Source organism: Tetrao urogallus, assembly GCF_951394365.1.
Source record: "Tetrao urogallus genome assembly, chromosome: Z".
In the NCBI taxonomy this organism is placed as follows: Eukaryota; Metazoa; Chordata; class Aves; order Galliformes; family Phasianidae; genus Tetrao; species Tetrao urogallus.
In genome coordinates this window covers 50159551-50173034 of record NC_136816.1, presented here as the reverse complement: position 1 = coordinate 50173034, position 13484 = coordinate 50159551, and the positions used below count along the sequence as shown (strand labels likewise).

The window sequence follows — 13484 nt, the reverse complement described above, 5'->3', positions numbered from 1 at the left end:
CATCTGCCAAACGTATAGCATACATCAGATTTTATGTAGCCTCTCTAAAGCTTAATGTATTGTAAAGCTTCAGCTTTAGTCCGATTCACCACTGGTTTTGCATGAATTAATTCAAGCAAGTTTTATTGTCTTCATAGAGAATTTGAAATAGATTCAGTATTCAGAATGGTCATATAAAATTCCCACTTGAAGGTTATTAAATTACTTTGCTCCAGTACTTTTTGATTTCTGTACTGAAAAAATCATTTGATAACACAGATACATAAAAGATTTTCTAAACTAGTTACTTGTTTTAAAAAATGTTACTAATGTGTCACTTTTCTTAGGCTGCAGCAAGAAGAGCAGAAGAGAAATATTAAAACTGCTAGTTACAGAGAAAAAGTAAAACTAATAGAAATGGCAGTACAGTCATCTTGCTGCCATAATATCCCCTTCTTAAATGATATTCCTCCCAAAGTACTGCTTACATTCACATCATTCCAAAAGCACTTAATGCAGTCAGTGTAAAGGGAAACGCTGGTTTCTTTCAAAAGCATCGTTACCACCTTTCAAGATTCTCATCTTTGGTGACACTGAAGTTAGTACATCAAAATTCCAAAGTCCTGCATGATGCACCTCCCTTTACTATGGATGCATTTATTGCAATTACCCCATAAGGGAGTAATCCACTATTTTGATCTCCTTTAAAACAACCTCCAGCTTCTGCAGATCTCCCTTTTAGATCCCCATCAAAAGAATTTTTATGAAGTTGTATTATACAAACACCACACTTTCTTCACGAATGGCCAAACTTTGAAAGAGGAAGTGAGGCACATGAATGACAAATTGGATAGGCACAGGCTTTTTTAAAGGCACAAATGTTATGAAATTCATATAAAAATAAATTAAATCTACAGCATTAATTCAAACAATCACAACACCCATAAAATTCACTAACTGCAGAAGTAAATCTTTTCTGTCTTTTGCAATTTTGTAACACATTGCACTTAGGAGAAAAAACACTATATAAAACAACATACACGTTAATAATATATGATACATGGGCATCAAGTTACATTTTTTATACATCTCTAACTCAAATATTTTTATGGCACAAGAAGAACTACATAAAAGTTTGCCCCTTTTTCTTTAAAAACTGGCAACGAAGGAATCTGAAAAATGAGTATTATGGAAAGCTCAAATATTCTTACTTGCTCTCCTACATTTTTATGTTTAATGTTTACAGTATAGCATACAATTTCATACTTTCATTACAACTATTGATTACTATTTTGACTTCTAGATAAATTTACCAAAATTTTAACGAAGTTTCCCCAATATTGCAGTTGATCATTTACAGACAGTGTTGAAGTTAACTTCAGTGCTATTATAAAGTAATACAAGCTCTTCAAAATGACTTTTGAAAGTGCATTTTCTGTCCTGTGGTTTGGCCTCAAAGTAGGTCAATATTTAAAAAAAAATAATGCATGTGAAAATAGTGTTTGACAAGTAGAAGGGGCAGAGTGGGTTTCTTGTACTCCTTTAATGACACGACTTTCACAGGTTCATCAGCAGTCTGCCATATACCGTCCTGAAAAATAAAGACAGGGTTTTTCTTGCAGGCAGTCGATGAAACAGATTTTGTCAGTATTTTCCTGTGAGCAGTTTGACTAACTACGGAGAAATGAAAAACCACCAGTAGTTTTCAGCCACGTTTTAAGGAAAGGTAAGTATTTATACACCATCTGCTCCACAGTTTAATGTTCTGTAACACAGCACTACAGAATACGTAATATTAATTTGAAAATATAAGCATGTCAGCATCTTACCAGTGGCAAATCTCTTCTTAAGGAGGGAAAGCCGATAGCCAGTGCCTACCAGCTCTACATCTACTCCTGAAAGAGTGCTTCCTTCACTTATGAATTGCACTGCAAGTGTTGCTGGTTTACTGGGTCCTTCTGAAAGTTCAAATTTTGCCCTGAGGGATCCAGAACCTATAGAAACCAGTAAGGAAAGAAAACCTCAATTTTCTAATTAAGACAAGATCCGACTAAATACATTTCCCAAAACACTTCAGTTGATCTTTCACAGACAGGGGTGAAGCTCAGTTCAGTGTTGCTATACAGCAGTAATAGTTCTTAATCACTTTAGTAACACTTCTGTAGGATAGCACAAGGCATTAAAAAACACTGTTATTTCTCCCGTTTTTGAGTTCTTAACCAAGTGTTTTCTTGTTCTTGCACTATCTAGTGGGGATAAAATGAGATTTAAATAATAATGGAATAGTAGAAGTCCAGAATTTTTACTTCTTTAAAATAACTTGCTATTCCTAGTCAGTAGGAACTGCTAATTGATGAGGAAAGTTAGTGACTAAAAAGTTACTGGGTTAAAAACAGGGATTAATGAATGAAATTGTTTTACGCAATGACTTATTCCTGATAAATTTGCCTTAAAGTCCGCTTCATTTCTTCAATGATGTATCATAGTTTGGGTAACTGGATGCTCATATATTCAAGTATTTCAAAGTTGGCTTTGTGTTTTATACGTCTGCAATTCACAGCTCACATAATGTGTTGGACTGTAAAAAATACACATTTTACCACCATATACACAGAACAAAGTGTACTTCAAGCCATTTGTCCTAATAGTAACAGTCCTTCTGTAACTTCTCATAGCATTATATTCTCACTGGGTTGTGAGTACAAAGTATTTACGCTCAAGAAAAAGATGTCAGTAAGAGAAGATAAAGCCATAGAACCAGTCAGATATGTTCACATCTATTGAAGCTGTGATCTGAGTCAATGAAAGCCCTTTTTATGCTGCTCTGCAGGTGTGGAGTAGTTCTTCATCTGGCTGCATTCATGTTTTAGCATGACTTCGTTCTTTTAAAAGATTTGGTAACAAAAATGAAAAACGAGAAGGCTATCCCTGCATAATCAAAGCAGATTGAAGACAGGAAGCAAACAACTGTGAGGTCATTGAATGATTGAAGTGCACTGCATGACAGCAACAACCTCTGGCAGATCAAATTCTCTCAAATTTTGTTTGAATGACCACTACAAATCTGCAGTCTTTGCAGCAACAGAAAAGGTCTTCCCTTTCCAGGCTTCCCTTTTGTCCCTGCTTTTCTAATTTGGAAAAAGATCATACCTACAAAGGTTCTAAGGACTGTGATATCAACTGGCCTTCAGGGGAAAGGCAGCTGGACAGAAGATATCTACTGATTCCTTACAAAGTAATGTTATATAAGTTACTGCTCTGAGCATGTAGCATAGGTTTTTTGTTGTTATTTGTTTTTGGAGCCATTTGCCAAAACAAATGCTGGTCAAGAACAATCTGTAGCTGAGCCTGTCTTAGCACAGCATTTTCATTCCAGTTCTTCCACTTTTTCCACTTCATTTCAATTGTCAGTGTGTGAAAAAAAGAACAGAACAATTTATTAAATATTTAACATATTTTTTCTTTGGAAGACTGTTCATTTTCAAATAGCACTGATGCAGTAATTTCCTATTTCAGTTTGAAATCTATTTTAGAGCTAACAACTTCCCAGGGTTTCACCAATTTTCCTTTTATAATTAACTATTTATATTTTCGCATCTCACTTTTAACAGAATCTTTCAGGAGGAACTTCACTGAGAAGTTGAACTGATCAACAGGATACAAGATGAGATAAAGTGTATACATGCATGAGGGTGCAGAAGCTAAAATGATTACGTTTTTACTGTTACCATTTTTCTGTAGAACAAAAAAAAAAGTTCAACTTGCCTCCATTCTCAGATTTCTCTGAAATGCTAGATAGTTTCCAGTAAGCTTTCATCTGGTCTGAATTCCTGTGAGAGAAAGGTTGGTTTGTTACAAGCATCAATTTTCAGGATCTTATTTCCCTAACTTTACCCAGGTACTTTACAAGGCCATGCACACATAACCTACATTTCTAAATGAAAGTTTATAAAAATACTGATCATTTCAACACGGGTTTGCAGAGAGCTGTGCAAAGCAAACGTGCACTGCACCTGAGCTTGCAGCTGAGCTCAGACGTACACGCCACCTTTTTATACAATCTCTAGTGTACTCTGTACAGGAATGGCTCCACCTGACAACTCCAAAGCCTGCGTGGTCTCAAAGAGCAGGGACAGGCCAAACACACTGGAAGAAGTTTGAAAGCTGAATCTTTATGCTTGATGGCAATGGTACAAGTGGGAACAATGTCGATTGTTTTCACCTATGCGAGACTCTGGGCTGTACGATGGGAACATTTTCATCCTAATAAAACAATAGCTGGCATACGTGACACATACTTTACATTTATGACACAGTTTAACTTCTGACTCTGTAGAGGGGGAAAAAAGAAAAAGGTACCAAGCACTGGAGTTTCCAAACTAGACATCTGATCTCTTTGAACACTTTGCATCATTACATCAATGGAAAGCCAACAACTTAAAGCTGTAAGTGGCATGAATTGCTGAGAGGTTTGAAATTGTCTTTGGCATTGGTACAGCAGGAGTGAAATGCTCATGGAGGCAGAACAGATGATAGCAGTCACATGCTGGAGGCAGAATTATAAAACATTTATTCTTAAAAAAACCCAAAAGCTCATCACCCAACCCTCTAGGACAAAGATGCAGGATGACACAAACAATACACAGCTGTTTGCGATATGACTAGTTATTTTTTTGTCAACTCGTAAAGCTCAAAATTCTAGCCTTGGGTTGTTCCCTCGGTGAGAGGCAAAATAGCCTGGCTCGAGTCCCTTATTGTGATGAATCTTCTCTGAAACTGTCACTAAATGTTTAACCTTCCTAGATAGCATCAGGAGTTCTGGGAGGCTATTCTGGGAGGCTGAAGCAGTCGACCCCACGCCTCAAGACTGCCTCCATCTGGAAGGAAAGAAGAGTGGTTGTCATAGGTGACTGCCTTTTGACTGGGATGGAGGGCCTGATATGTCAGCCTCACCCCACCTGTGGGGAAGTGTGCTGCCTCCCTAGGGCACAGGTCAGGGATATCTCTAGAAAGCTTCCTGGGCTTATTCGCCCATCTGATTACTATCCCTTATTGGTAGTTCAGTCGGCAGTGATGATGCTGCTGAGGGAAGCCTGAGGGCTATAGAAAATGACTTCAAGGGACTGGGGAGGGTACTTGATGGAGTGGGCATGCAGATGGTTTTCTCTTCTATCCCTTCATGGTGGGGAAGGACACTGAGAGGATCAAAAAAACCCTCCTCATTGATAAATGGCTCAGAGGTTGGTGCAAACACAAGAATTTAGGATTTTTTGACCATGGGGCAATTTACTCGGCACCTGGCGTGATGGCTGCAGATGGAGCTCACATGTCTGCAAGGGGTAAAAGGATCCTAGCCCAGGAACTGGCGGGACTCATTGAAAGGTATTTAAACTGGGTAAGAAGGGGGAAGGGAACAAAATGAGGGCCACTGGGGTTGAGCAGGTAGTTTGAGGCTCAAAACAGAGCTTGATGGGTGATGAGGGTGAAGTTCAAAAGGATGGAGAATGGCAGGGGGATGCTGCTTCCTTAAAGTGTCTGTACACTATTGCGTGCAGTATGGGAAATAAACAGGAAGAGTTGGAGATCTGCGTGCGGTCGCACGGCCATGATCTCATTGCGATCATGGAGACGTGGTGGACAGCTTATGTGACTGGAATGCTGTCATGGAGGGCTATGTGCTTTTTAGGAAGATCTGCTGGCAAGGCGGGGTGGTGGAGTTGCACTTTATGTGAGAGAGCAGCTAAAATGTATTGAACTCCACCTGGGGGAGAGTGGTGTAGTCGTGGAGAGCTTGTGGGTGAGAATCAAGGGGCGGGCTGGTATGGCTGACACTGTTGTGGGTGTGTGCTACAGGCCCCCTGATCAGGAGGAGGAGGTTGACGAGGCCTTCCACAAGCAACTGGAAGCAGCGTCACGATCCCAGGCGCTGGTGCTTATGGGGGACTTCAATTATCCAGATATTTGCTGGATGAGCAACATGGCCAGCGGTGCACGGTCCAGACGATTCCTGCAATGTGTTGAAGACAACTTCCTGATGCAGGTGGAGGAGGAACCAATGAGGAGAAGGATGTTGCTGGACCTTATTCTCACTAATAAGGAAGGGCTTGTCAAGGAAGTAAACGCTGGGGGCAGCTTGGGTTGTAGTGACCACAAGATAGTGGAGTTCAAGATCTTGAGTGGAAGAAGCAAAGCAAAAAGTAGGATTGCTACCCTGAACTTTAGGAGAGCCAAATTTGATCTCTTCCGGGACCTACTTGGAGCTACCCTGTGGGCTTGGGTGTTAGAAGATAAGGAGGCCTGTGAGAGCTGGTCAGCATTTAAACAGCTCTTCTTCCAAGCTCAGGATCAGTGCATCCCTGTGAGCAAGAAATCAGGAAAGGGTGACAGGAGACCTCTGTGGATGAACAAGGAGCTCATGCACAAACTCAAAGGGAAGAAGAAGGCCCATGAAATGTAGAAGAAGAGTCTGACCATTTGGGAAGAATATAGAAATGTCAGGGCCTGCAGGGATGTGACAAGGAAGGCTAAAGCCCACCTGGAACTGAATCTGGCATAGGTGAAAAAGGATAATAAAAAAAGGTTTTTTAAGTATGTTAACAGTAAAAGGAAGACTAGGGAGAATGCTGCTCCCCTACTAAGTGAGGGAGGTGTTCTGGTAACAGGGAATACTGAGAAGGCAGAGATACTGAATGCCTTCTTTGCTTCTGTTTTCAGTGAAAAAGCTCTCCCTCGGGAATCCCGAACCCTGGAGGTTAGTGAGAAGGTCTGGAGAATGGAAGACTTCCCTTTAGTCAGGGAAGAGGCAATCCATAAGCGCCTAGGCAACACCAATGTTCATAAATCCATGGGACCTGATGGATGCATGCACGGGTGCTGAGGGAGCTGGCAGAGGTGATTGCTGAACCGCTTTTGGTCATCTTTGAGAGGTCTTGGAGAATGGGGGAGATGCCTGAAGACTGGAGGATAGCCAATGTCACTCCAGTCTTCAAAAAGGGCAAGAAGGAAGACCCAGGCAATTATAGGCCAGTCAGCCTCACCTCTGTCCCTGGAGAGGTGATGGAACAGCTGGTGCTGGATGTCATCTCCAGACAACTGAAAGAAAAGGAGGTTACCAGGAGTAGTCAGCATGGGTTCACCAGGGGGAGGTCATGCTTGACCAACCTGGTAGCCTTCTATGATGTTGTCGCTGGCTGGGTGGATGGGGGGAGAGCAGTGGATGTAGTCTACCTTGATTTCAGCAAGGCATTTGATACTGTCTCCCACGACATCTTTATAACAAAGCTGAGGAAGTATGGGATAGATGAGTGGACAGTGAGGTGGGTTGAGAACTGGCTGACTGGCAGAGCGCAGAGGGTCGTTGCTGGCGGCGCAGAGTCTGGTTGGAGACCTGTAGCCAGCGGTGTTCCTCAGGGGTCAGTGCTGGGTCCGGTCTTGTTCAACATCTTCATCAATGACCTTGATGAGGGGATAGTGCAGCAAGACCTGGACAGGCTGGAGAGCTGGGTAGTAAGAAACCAGATGAGGTTCAACAAAAGCAAGTGTAGAGTCTTGCATCTAGGGAGCAATAATTGCATGCACCAATACAGGTGGGAGATGACCTGCTGGAGAGGAGCTCTGCAGGGAGGGACCTGGGTGTCCTGGTGGATGACAGGTTGGCCATGAGCCAGCAGTGTGCCCTTGTGGCCAAAAAGGCCAATGACATTCTGGGGTGCATTAAAAAGAGCCAGCAGGTCGAGGGAGGTGATCCTCCCCCTCTACTCTGCCCTGGTAAGGCCTCATCTGGAGTATTGTGTCCAGTTCTGGGCTCCCCAGTACAAAAAAGACAGGGATCTCTTGGAAAGAGTCCAGTGGAGGGCCACGAAGATGGTGAAGGGCCTGGAGCATCTCTCCTATGAAGAAAGGCTAAGGAACTGAGTCAGTTGAGCCTTGAGAAAAGAAGACTGATCCAGGTCTATAAATATATAAGGTGTGGTGGGCAGAATGGCGAGGCCGGACTCTTTTCAGTGGTGAGTGGAGACAGGACAAGGGGAAGTGGCTGGAAACTGCAGCATAGGAAGTTCTGCACAAATGTGCGAAGGAACTTCTTTACAGTGAGGTGACGGAGCACTGGAACAGGCTGCCCAGGGAGGTGGTGGAGTCTCCTTCTCTGGAGATGTTCAAGACCTGCCTGGATGCCTACCTGTGCGACCTGCTGTAGGGAACCTGCTTTGGCAGAGGGGTTGGACTCCATGATCTCTGGAGGTCCCTTCCAACCCCTACAATTCTGTGATTCAGTGATTCTTGCTTTGACTGAGGTTTCACAACTGATGGGTTTGTGGAAGAAGGTTGGACGAGGGGAGGGAAAACAAGCTTCACCAGAAGTACTGGTCATGTTTTGCATGTGCACTGAATCTGCTGCAGTAGAATAAGCGATCAATTTTGACACATTTTTTTTTCCACTTACAATGATACTGTGTTACAACTTTCTCCAAGTCACACAGTTAAGAGGACTGCCTCCAGAAACATCAAAACCTATCTGATAAACGGTTTATTCTTCCTCTGAACCTTAATTTATTAGAAGATCTTACTCCCTTCAGCTTGGTATACTTCTCTCTCTTAACCTCCATGTCCTCCTCAATTAATAAGACCCTCTTGTCACTTGGGAAATAAATTGTCCTGGAGTTAAATTACAAAGGGCAAGTATACACAAGTTGCCAAGCTACAGGTGCAGTGCTTGAATTCTGCTTGCTTTTCAATCCATGGATGTACTTCTCTGCCCCCTGCCATTACCTACTGCTTGTTTGCACAAATTTATACAAATCTACTGCTTATGCCTCACTTTCAAGTGCAGCTGCAAATGGCCTGCGAGCTTAGAAGGTGGTGGCAGGTAATAATTAGGATGATGCTGTATGTTGTATGAATGTTATATGTTACAGAATCACACTGCAGAACCACTGACAGGTCATCTTTGCAAGGAAGCAGCAATGGCTCAAGCTAAGCTCCTGGTGTCCAGGAACCCAACATGCTGCTTTTCCTGCCTTGAGTGGCCTCCTAGGGATGAGGTCTAAGTCATTGCTGGTTCCCACAGATACTTTGGGAGAGGTACATGAAATGGGCAAATAGTATCTATGTATCTATTAAGAGATGGGGAACAGGGCTGATGAGAATGTATAAACCTGTATGTTAGATGTAATGATTGTCGGAGGATACAAATATAATAAAGTATGTGGAACCCGCATAAATGTTATAGACTGAGGGATAGAAGTGCTGGGTCTGGCTGGCATGGAGTTCACTTTCCCCACAGCAGCCCATACAGTTCTATGTTCCACATCTGTGGCTACAACAGCACTGATATCACACCAGAGTTTCATCTATATCTGAGCACATATACAATAAAGCATATGATCTAGTGGGTGGCAGCCCTACCCACTGCCTTGCAACTAGATGATCATTAAGGTTCCTTTCAACCCAAGCCCTTCTATGATTCCATGATGATAAATTTTTTTTTACCACTATGAGATTTTGGTTTCAAATCACATTATTTAAATAACTGTCCTGTTTGTTGGAGCAAAAGAAAGCAAACATTGGAAATTTCACAAAGGTTGGAATGGCTGCTTATAGTCTCATCTCAGTTTACATGAATTGGTTGCATGTGGTCTGTTTTGAACCAGAAAACATCCTGTGCATTTTCTTTGCAAAAAAGAAAAAACACAAACAGCCGTTTCCTTCAATGAAATTTTTTTCAGCTATAAAACTAATGAATACACTGAAAAGAATATGAAATAACACAAAGAAAAGTATAAACATTACCATTTTGCAGGTGGAAGTGATTGCATGTTGGTTACTCCTCCATCTACCGGTACCACAACCTGTACATTAGACAGCATGCTGGGCACATTCATAGACTCTGGATTGTATTTATAATCCACTCTCACATCAGTAGTGTTAGCATTACATTTCCAGTAAGTTGCAAGATTCAAGGGAGTGGACTGGATGCCATTTGAAGATACCTTTAAAAAAATAAACCATTGAAAGCAGCTTAATTAAAGTCTCTCCCTTTCTGGGTAGAATTATGGAATGATTGTAATAGCTATAAATTCTGACAAAAGATCAAAAGAACAATTCACATCTGAGCCTTTAATCTCAGAATTCTGAAGACTGTCATAGCTGACAGTAATTCCCATTCTTTTAAATTTAAACTAAATTATTTTAAAAAACGAGTTAAACTCCTTCTGACCCATGAGACTTCTTCCTGTTTTGACTTTCTTGGATCAAAATAGTTTTGTTTTAGTCTTGTACTCTACTTCACACAAGAAAGCTGCCTGTACCAAAATGAATTAATCCTTAGCAGTTATGTGGCATATCATTTCAGATGTCTCAACAGCAAGCAGCAAAGGACACGTCATTGGACATATTGCCAGAACAGTTCTTACGTATTAAAAACATTATTTTGCTGGTGCAGGAGAGTTGGCAGCTGCTGCTTTTCAGCTCATGTTGCTGCCCTGCTACACACCCCTATTATCATCCTAATCTACTTGAGGAACTTTCCATTTCCCATTTTGTTTTGTTGGCACCTCAGGACTCGTTCCATCCACCATGGCTTTTTTATGCCTGTGTCTCATTTTACCCTAATGGTAAAGACCTTATGTAACTTTCCTTTTCCCACAGAGCTCATTTGTGTAATCCAAAGAAAAAAATTATTTTCCTCCAACATTCCAAATCTTTGGATTTAGCATATTTTTTATAAATTCAGTCTGGCAGAATAATGGGAAGATATAGAAAGCTACAGTAGTATTAATAGCTGCACTGAATTATTTATTTATTTTTAGAATGTAAAGGCAGTTGGCTCAGAAATGCAATCATCTCAATGCAGGGGAAGAAAATCCTTGTTTTCTCTTTTAGATGAACGCACTGTTCCTTAATTTTTACGAAGATTTTTTGCTGACAGCCAGAACGTCTTCCCACAGAGTCACACTGTGGCTGAGGTTGGAAGGGACCTCTGGATATCACCTGGTTCAATCTCTCTGTCTCAAACAGGGCATCCTAGAGCCAGCAGCCCATGTCTAGACAGCTTTGAAGTATGTCAGGAAGGAAGTTTCCACAAACTCTCCAGGCAATCTGTGACACTGCTTGGTCATCCTTGCAGTAATAAATATGGTCAGGCAAAACTTCTCACTGGTACTTATTCAGTATCCCAGCCTTTTCCCTGTCCTGTCTCTGGGTACCAAAGTTTTTACTGTCCTCAAGCACAACTGAAGAGAGTCTGGCTCTGGTCAATTTGTGCCCTTCCTTCAGATACTTATAGACATTGGTAAGATTGCCCCTGAGGCTCCTCTTCCCTAGGTTCAACAGTCCCAGCTCTCAGCCTCTCCTCACAGGAAAGGTGCTTCAAACCCTTTCCTTTTCATAATCTGTGTGACCCTCTGCTGGACTCTTAAATGTCTGCAAGTCTCTCTCATACCAAGGAGTACAGGACTGGATTCCAGCTATAGTCGTATCAGTGCTGAGCAGAATGGAGGGATCACTTCACTCAGCCTATTGGTAATGCTCCTCCTAACACAGCCCAGGATACCACTGGCCTTTTTTTCCACAGGGATACAGCGCCAGCACTCCTGTTCAATACAGTGTTCACTGGGATTACCAGGTCTTTTCTGACAAGCTGCTTTCCAGCTGGCTGTTCCTCCTCAGATGCAGGGTTTTGCAATTCTTTCTGTTGAAGTTAATGATGCTCCTGGCAGCCCTTTTCTTCAAATTAAGTCTCTCTGGATGGCAGCATGATCACTTAGCATATCAGCCACTTCTCCCAGTTTTGTGTCATATGTAAACTTGCTGATGGTGAACTCCTCTCCACCATACAAATCCTTAATGAAGATCCGGACGCTTTCCTGTGCAACCTACTGTGGCCTGCTTTAGCAAAGGGTTGGACTAGATGATCTCCAGAGGTCCCTTCCAACTGCTTCGATACTGTGAACCAGGGCATGATCCACTACTGACCACGGAGGTACACCACTACTCACAGGCCTCCAGCTAGAATTTGCACTACAGATCAACTCCTTCCGCACACACCTATTCAGCCATTTAATCTACCTCACTGTTTGCTTACCCAGCTGATAATTCCACTGCTCCCCTGTGATGATCTTATGGAAGATAGTGTCACAAACCTTACTGAAGTCTAGGCAGACAACATCCGCTTCTCTCCCCTCATCTACTAAGCCAGCTGTTTCATCACAGAAAGTTATCAAGTTAGTTTGATAACTACTCCTGATCTCTCTGGCCTTTATGTGCTTCAAAGTGGTTTCCAGGATAAGCTGTTTCATTTTATCGTGAGGAGAGGGAACATCATATAATCTTACGTATTACATCTGATCAATGACTGCATCCCAAAACTATGCAACTACAAAAGCACACACAATTGAATTACAAATTCAAACAAAAACCTGTTGTTGTATAAATTCAAGGAAAACTTGGCTTTGCTAACAAACACCTAAAAGTAGCACCATTCAGCATTTTCATACTTGAACTGTACAGGAGTTTGAACAAGATGAAACAGGTCATAAATGCATGGGAATGACATAAGGCATAACAGGAATGTACTCAGCTAGAGTAAGGCCTATGCATTAGAGACACTGATGTATCCAGAACTGATCTAGATGACAATTGCAGGATGCAGGATGACAGTTCATCTGCATGCTATCAGGCAAAGAACAGTTCTCATTTCTGAACACATGGAATCAGCCAGCATTTCTTACAAAATTCCAAAAGGAAAAAAATGTTTACCTGATACTTTAAAACATCCACATTATAATAGGATGCAGATGGGTTCTGCTCTGATAATTTCTTGAGGTAGAGAGTTATAGCTTGCATGTTCATCCAAAAATCCCTCGTAGTGGAGTCACTTTGCGATTGATCACTACAAAGAAAAAGAAAGGTAGGAATCAGCAATGAAAGCTATTACTTTTAAAAATGTCTAAAACTTAAAAATAGATCTTTTCCCTCATTCACTGTTTAACGCAACTGTTTGTTCTAATGCTTTATATATATATAGTTGTGCTTTATATATATTTATATAGTTGTGCTTTTCTTAATATTAAGGGAAATAAACTGCTTTTCTTGTCTGGTTAAAATTCTCCTTCCAGTCATGAAGCAATGAATTTTCTCCACTGATGACTGACAGCACAAGGTGCAGAGAGGTTCAGATTCAGACAGGTTCAGATTTTATGTTTATTAAAATCCACTCTTAATATTATCTGGTGCTGTGAGAATGCGCATGATGAGGTCATGTAAAAGGGGTCTTCCAGAAGCACTTTTCAAACCACTGGTTTGAAAAGAAAAACAATGAAGATTCTATTCAATTCAGAAACAAAATTCAAATCATATATCAATTAAAAGGCTGCACTGGATATTGGTGGATATAGTGAGAAACTGCAGTCACTGCTAAGGAGATCTGCCGAATGCACATGCAGACTGAAGCTGACAATGAACACTTGGAACACAGAGAATATAAGCGCAATGGCTTGACACTGGGA

General features: G+C 41.5%; 1 protein-coding gene across 1 annotated transcript in view; it reads right to left on the bottom strand.

The window, feature by feature from the left end:
* Positions 1-1128: 1128 nt before the first annotated feature.
* The window catches only part of FCHO2 (FCH and mu domain containing endocytic adaptor 2), a gene marked incomplete at both ends in the record, with an annotated part of 91068 nt that continues 78712 nt past the window's right edge, over positions 1129-13484 (bottom strand). The window contains 5 exons of the mRNA XM_079548277.1: positions 1129-1151; positions 1809-1973; positions 3745-3809; positions 9769-9968; positions 12736-12868. Of these exons, the coding sequence (XP_079404403.1) occupies positions 1129-1151; positions 1809-1973; positions 3745-3809; positions 9769-9968; positions 12736-12868 (586 nt within the window). The remainder of the gene's footprint in view (positions 1152-1808; positions 1974-3744; positions 3810-9768; positions 9969-12735; positions 12869-13484) is intronic.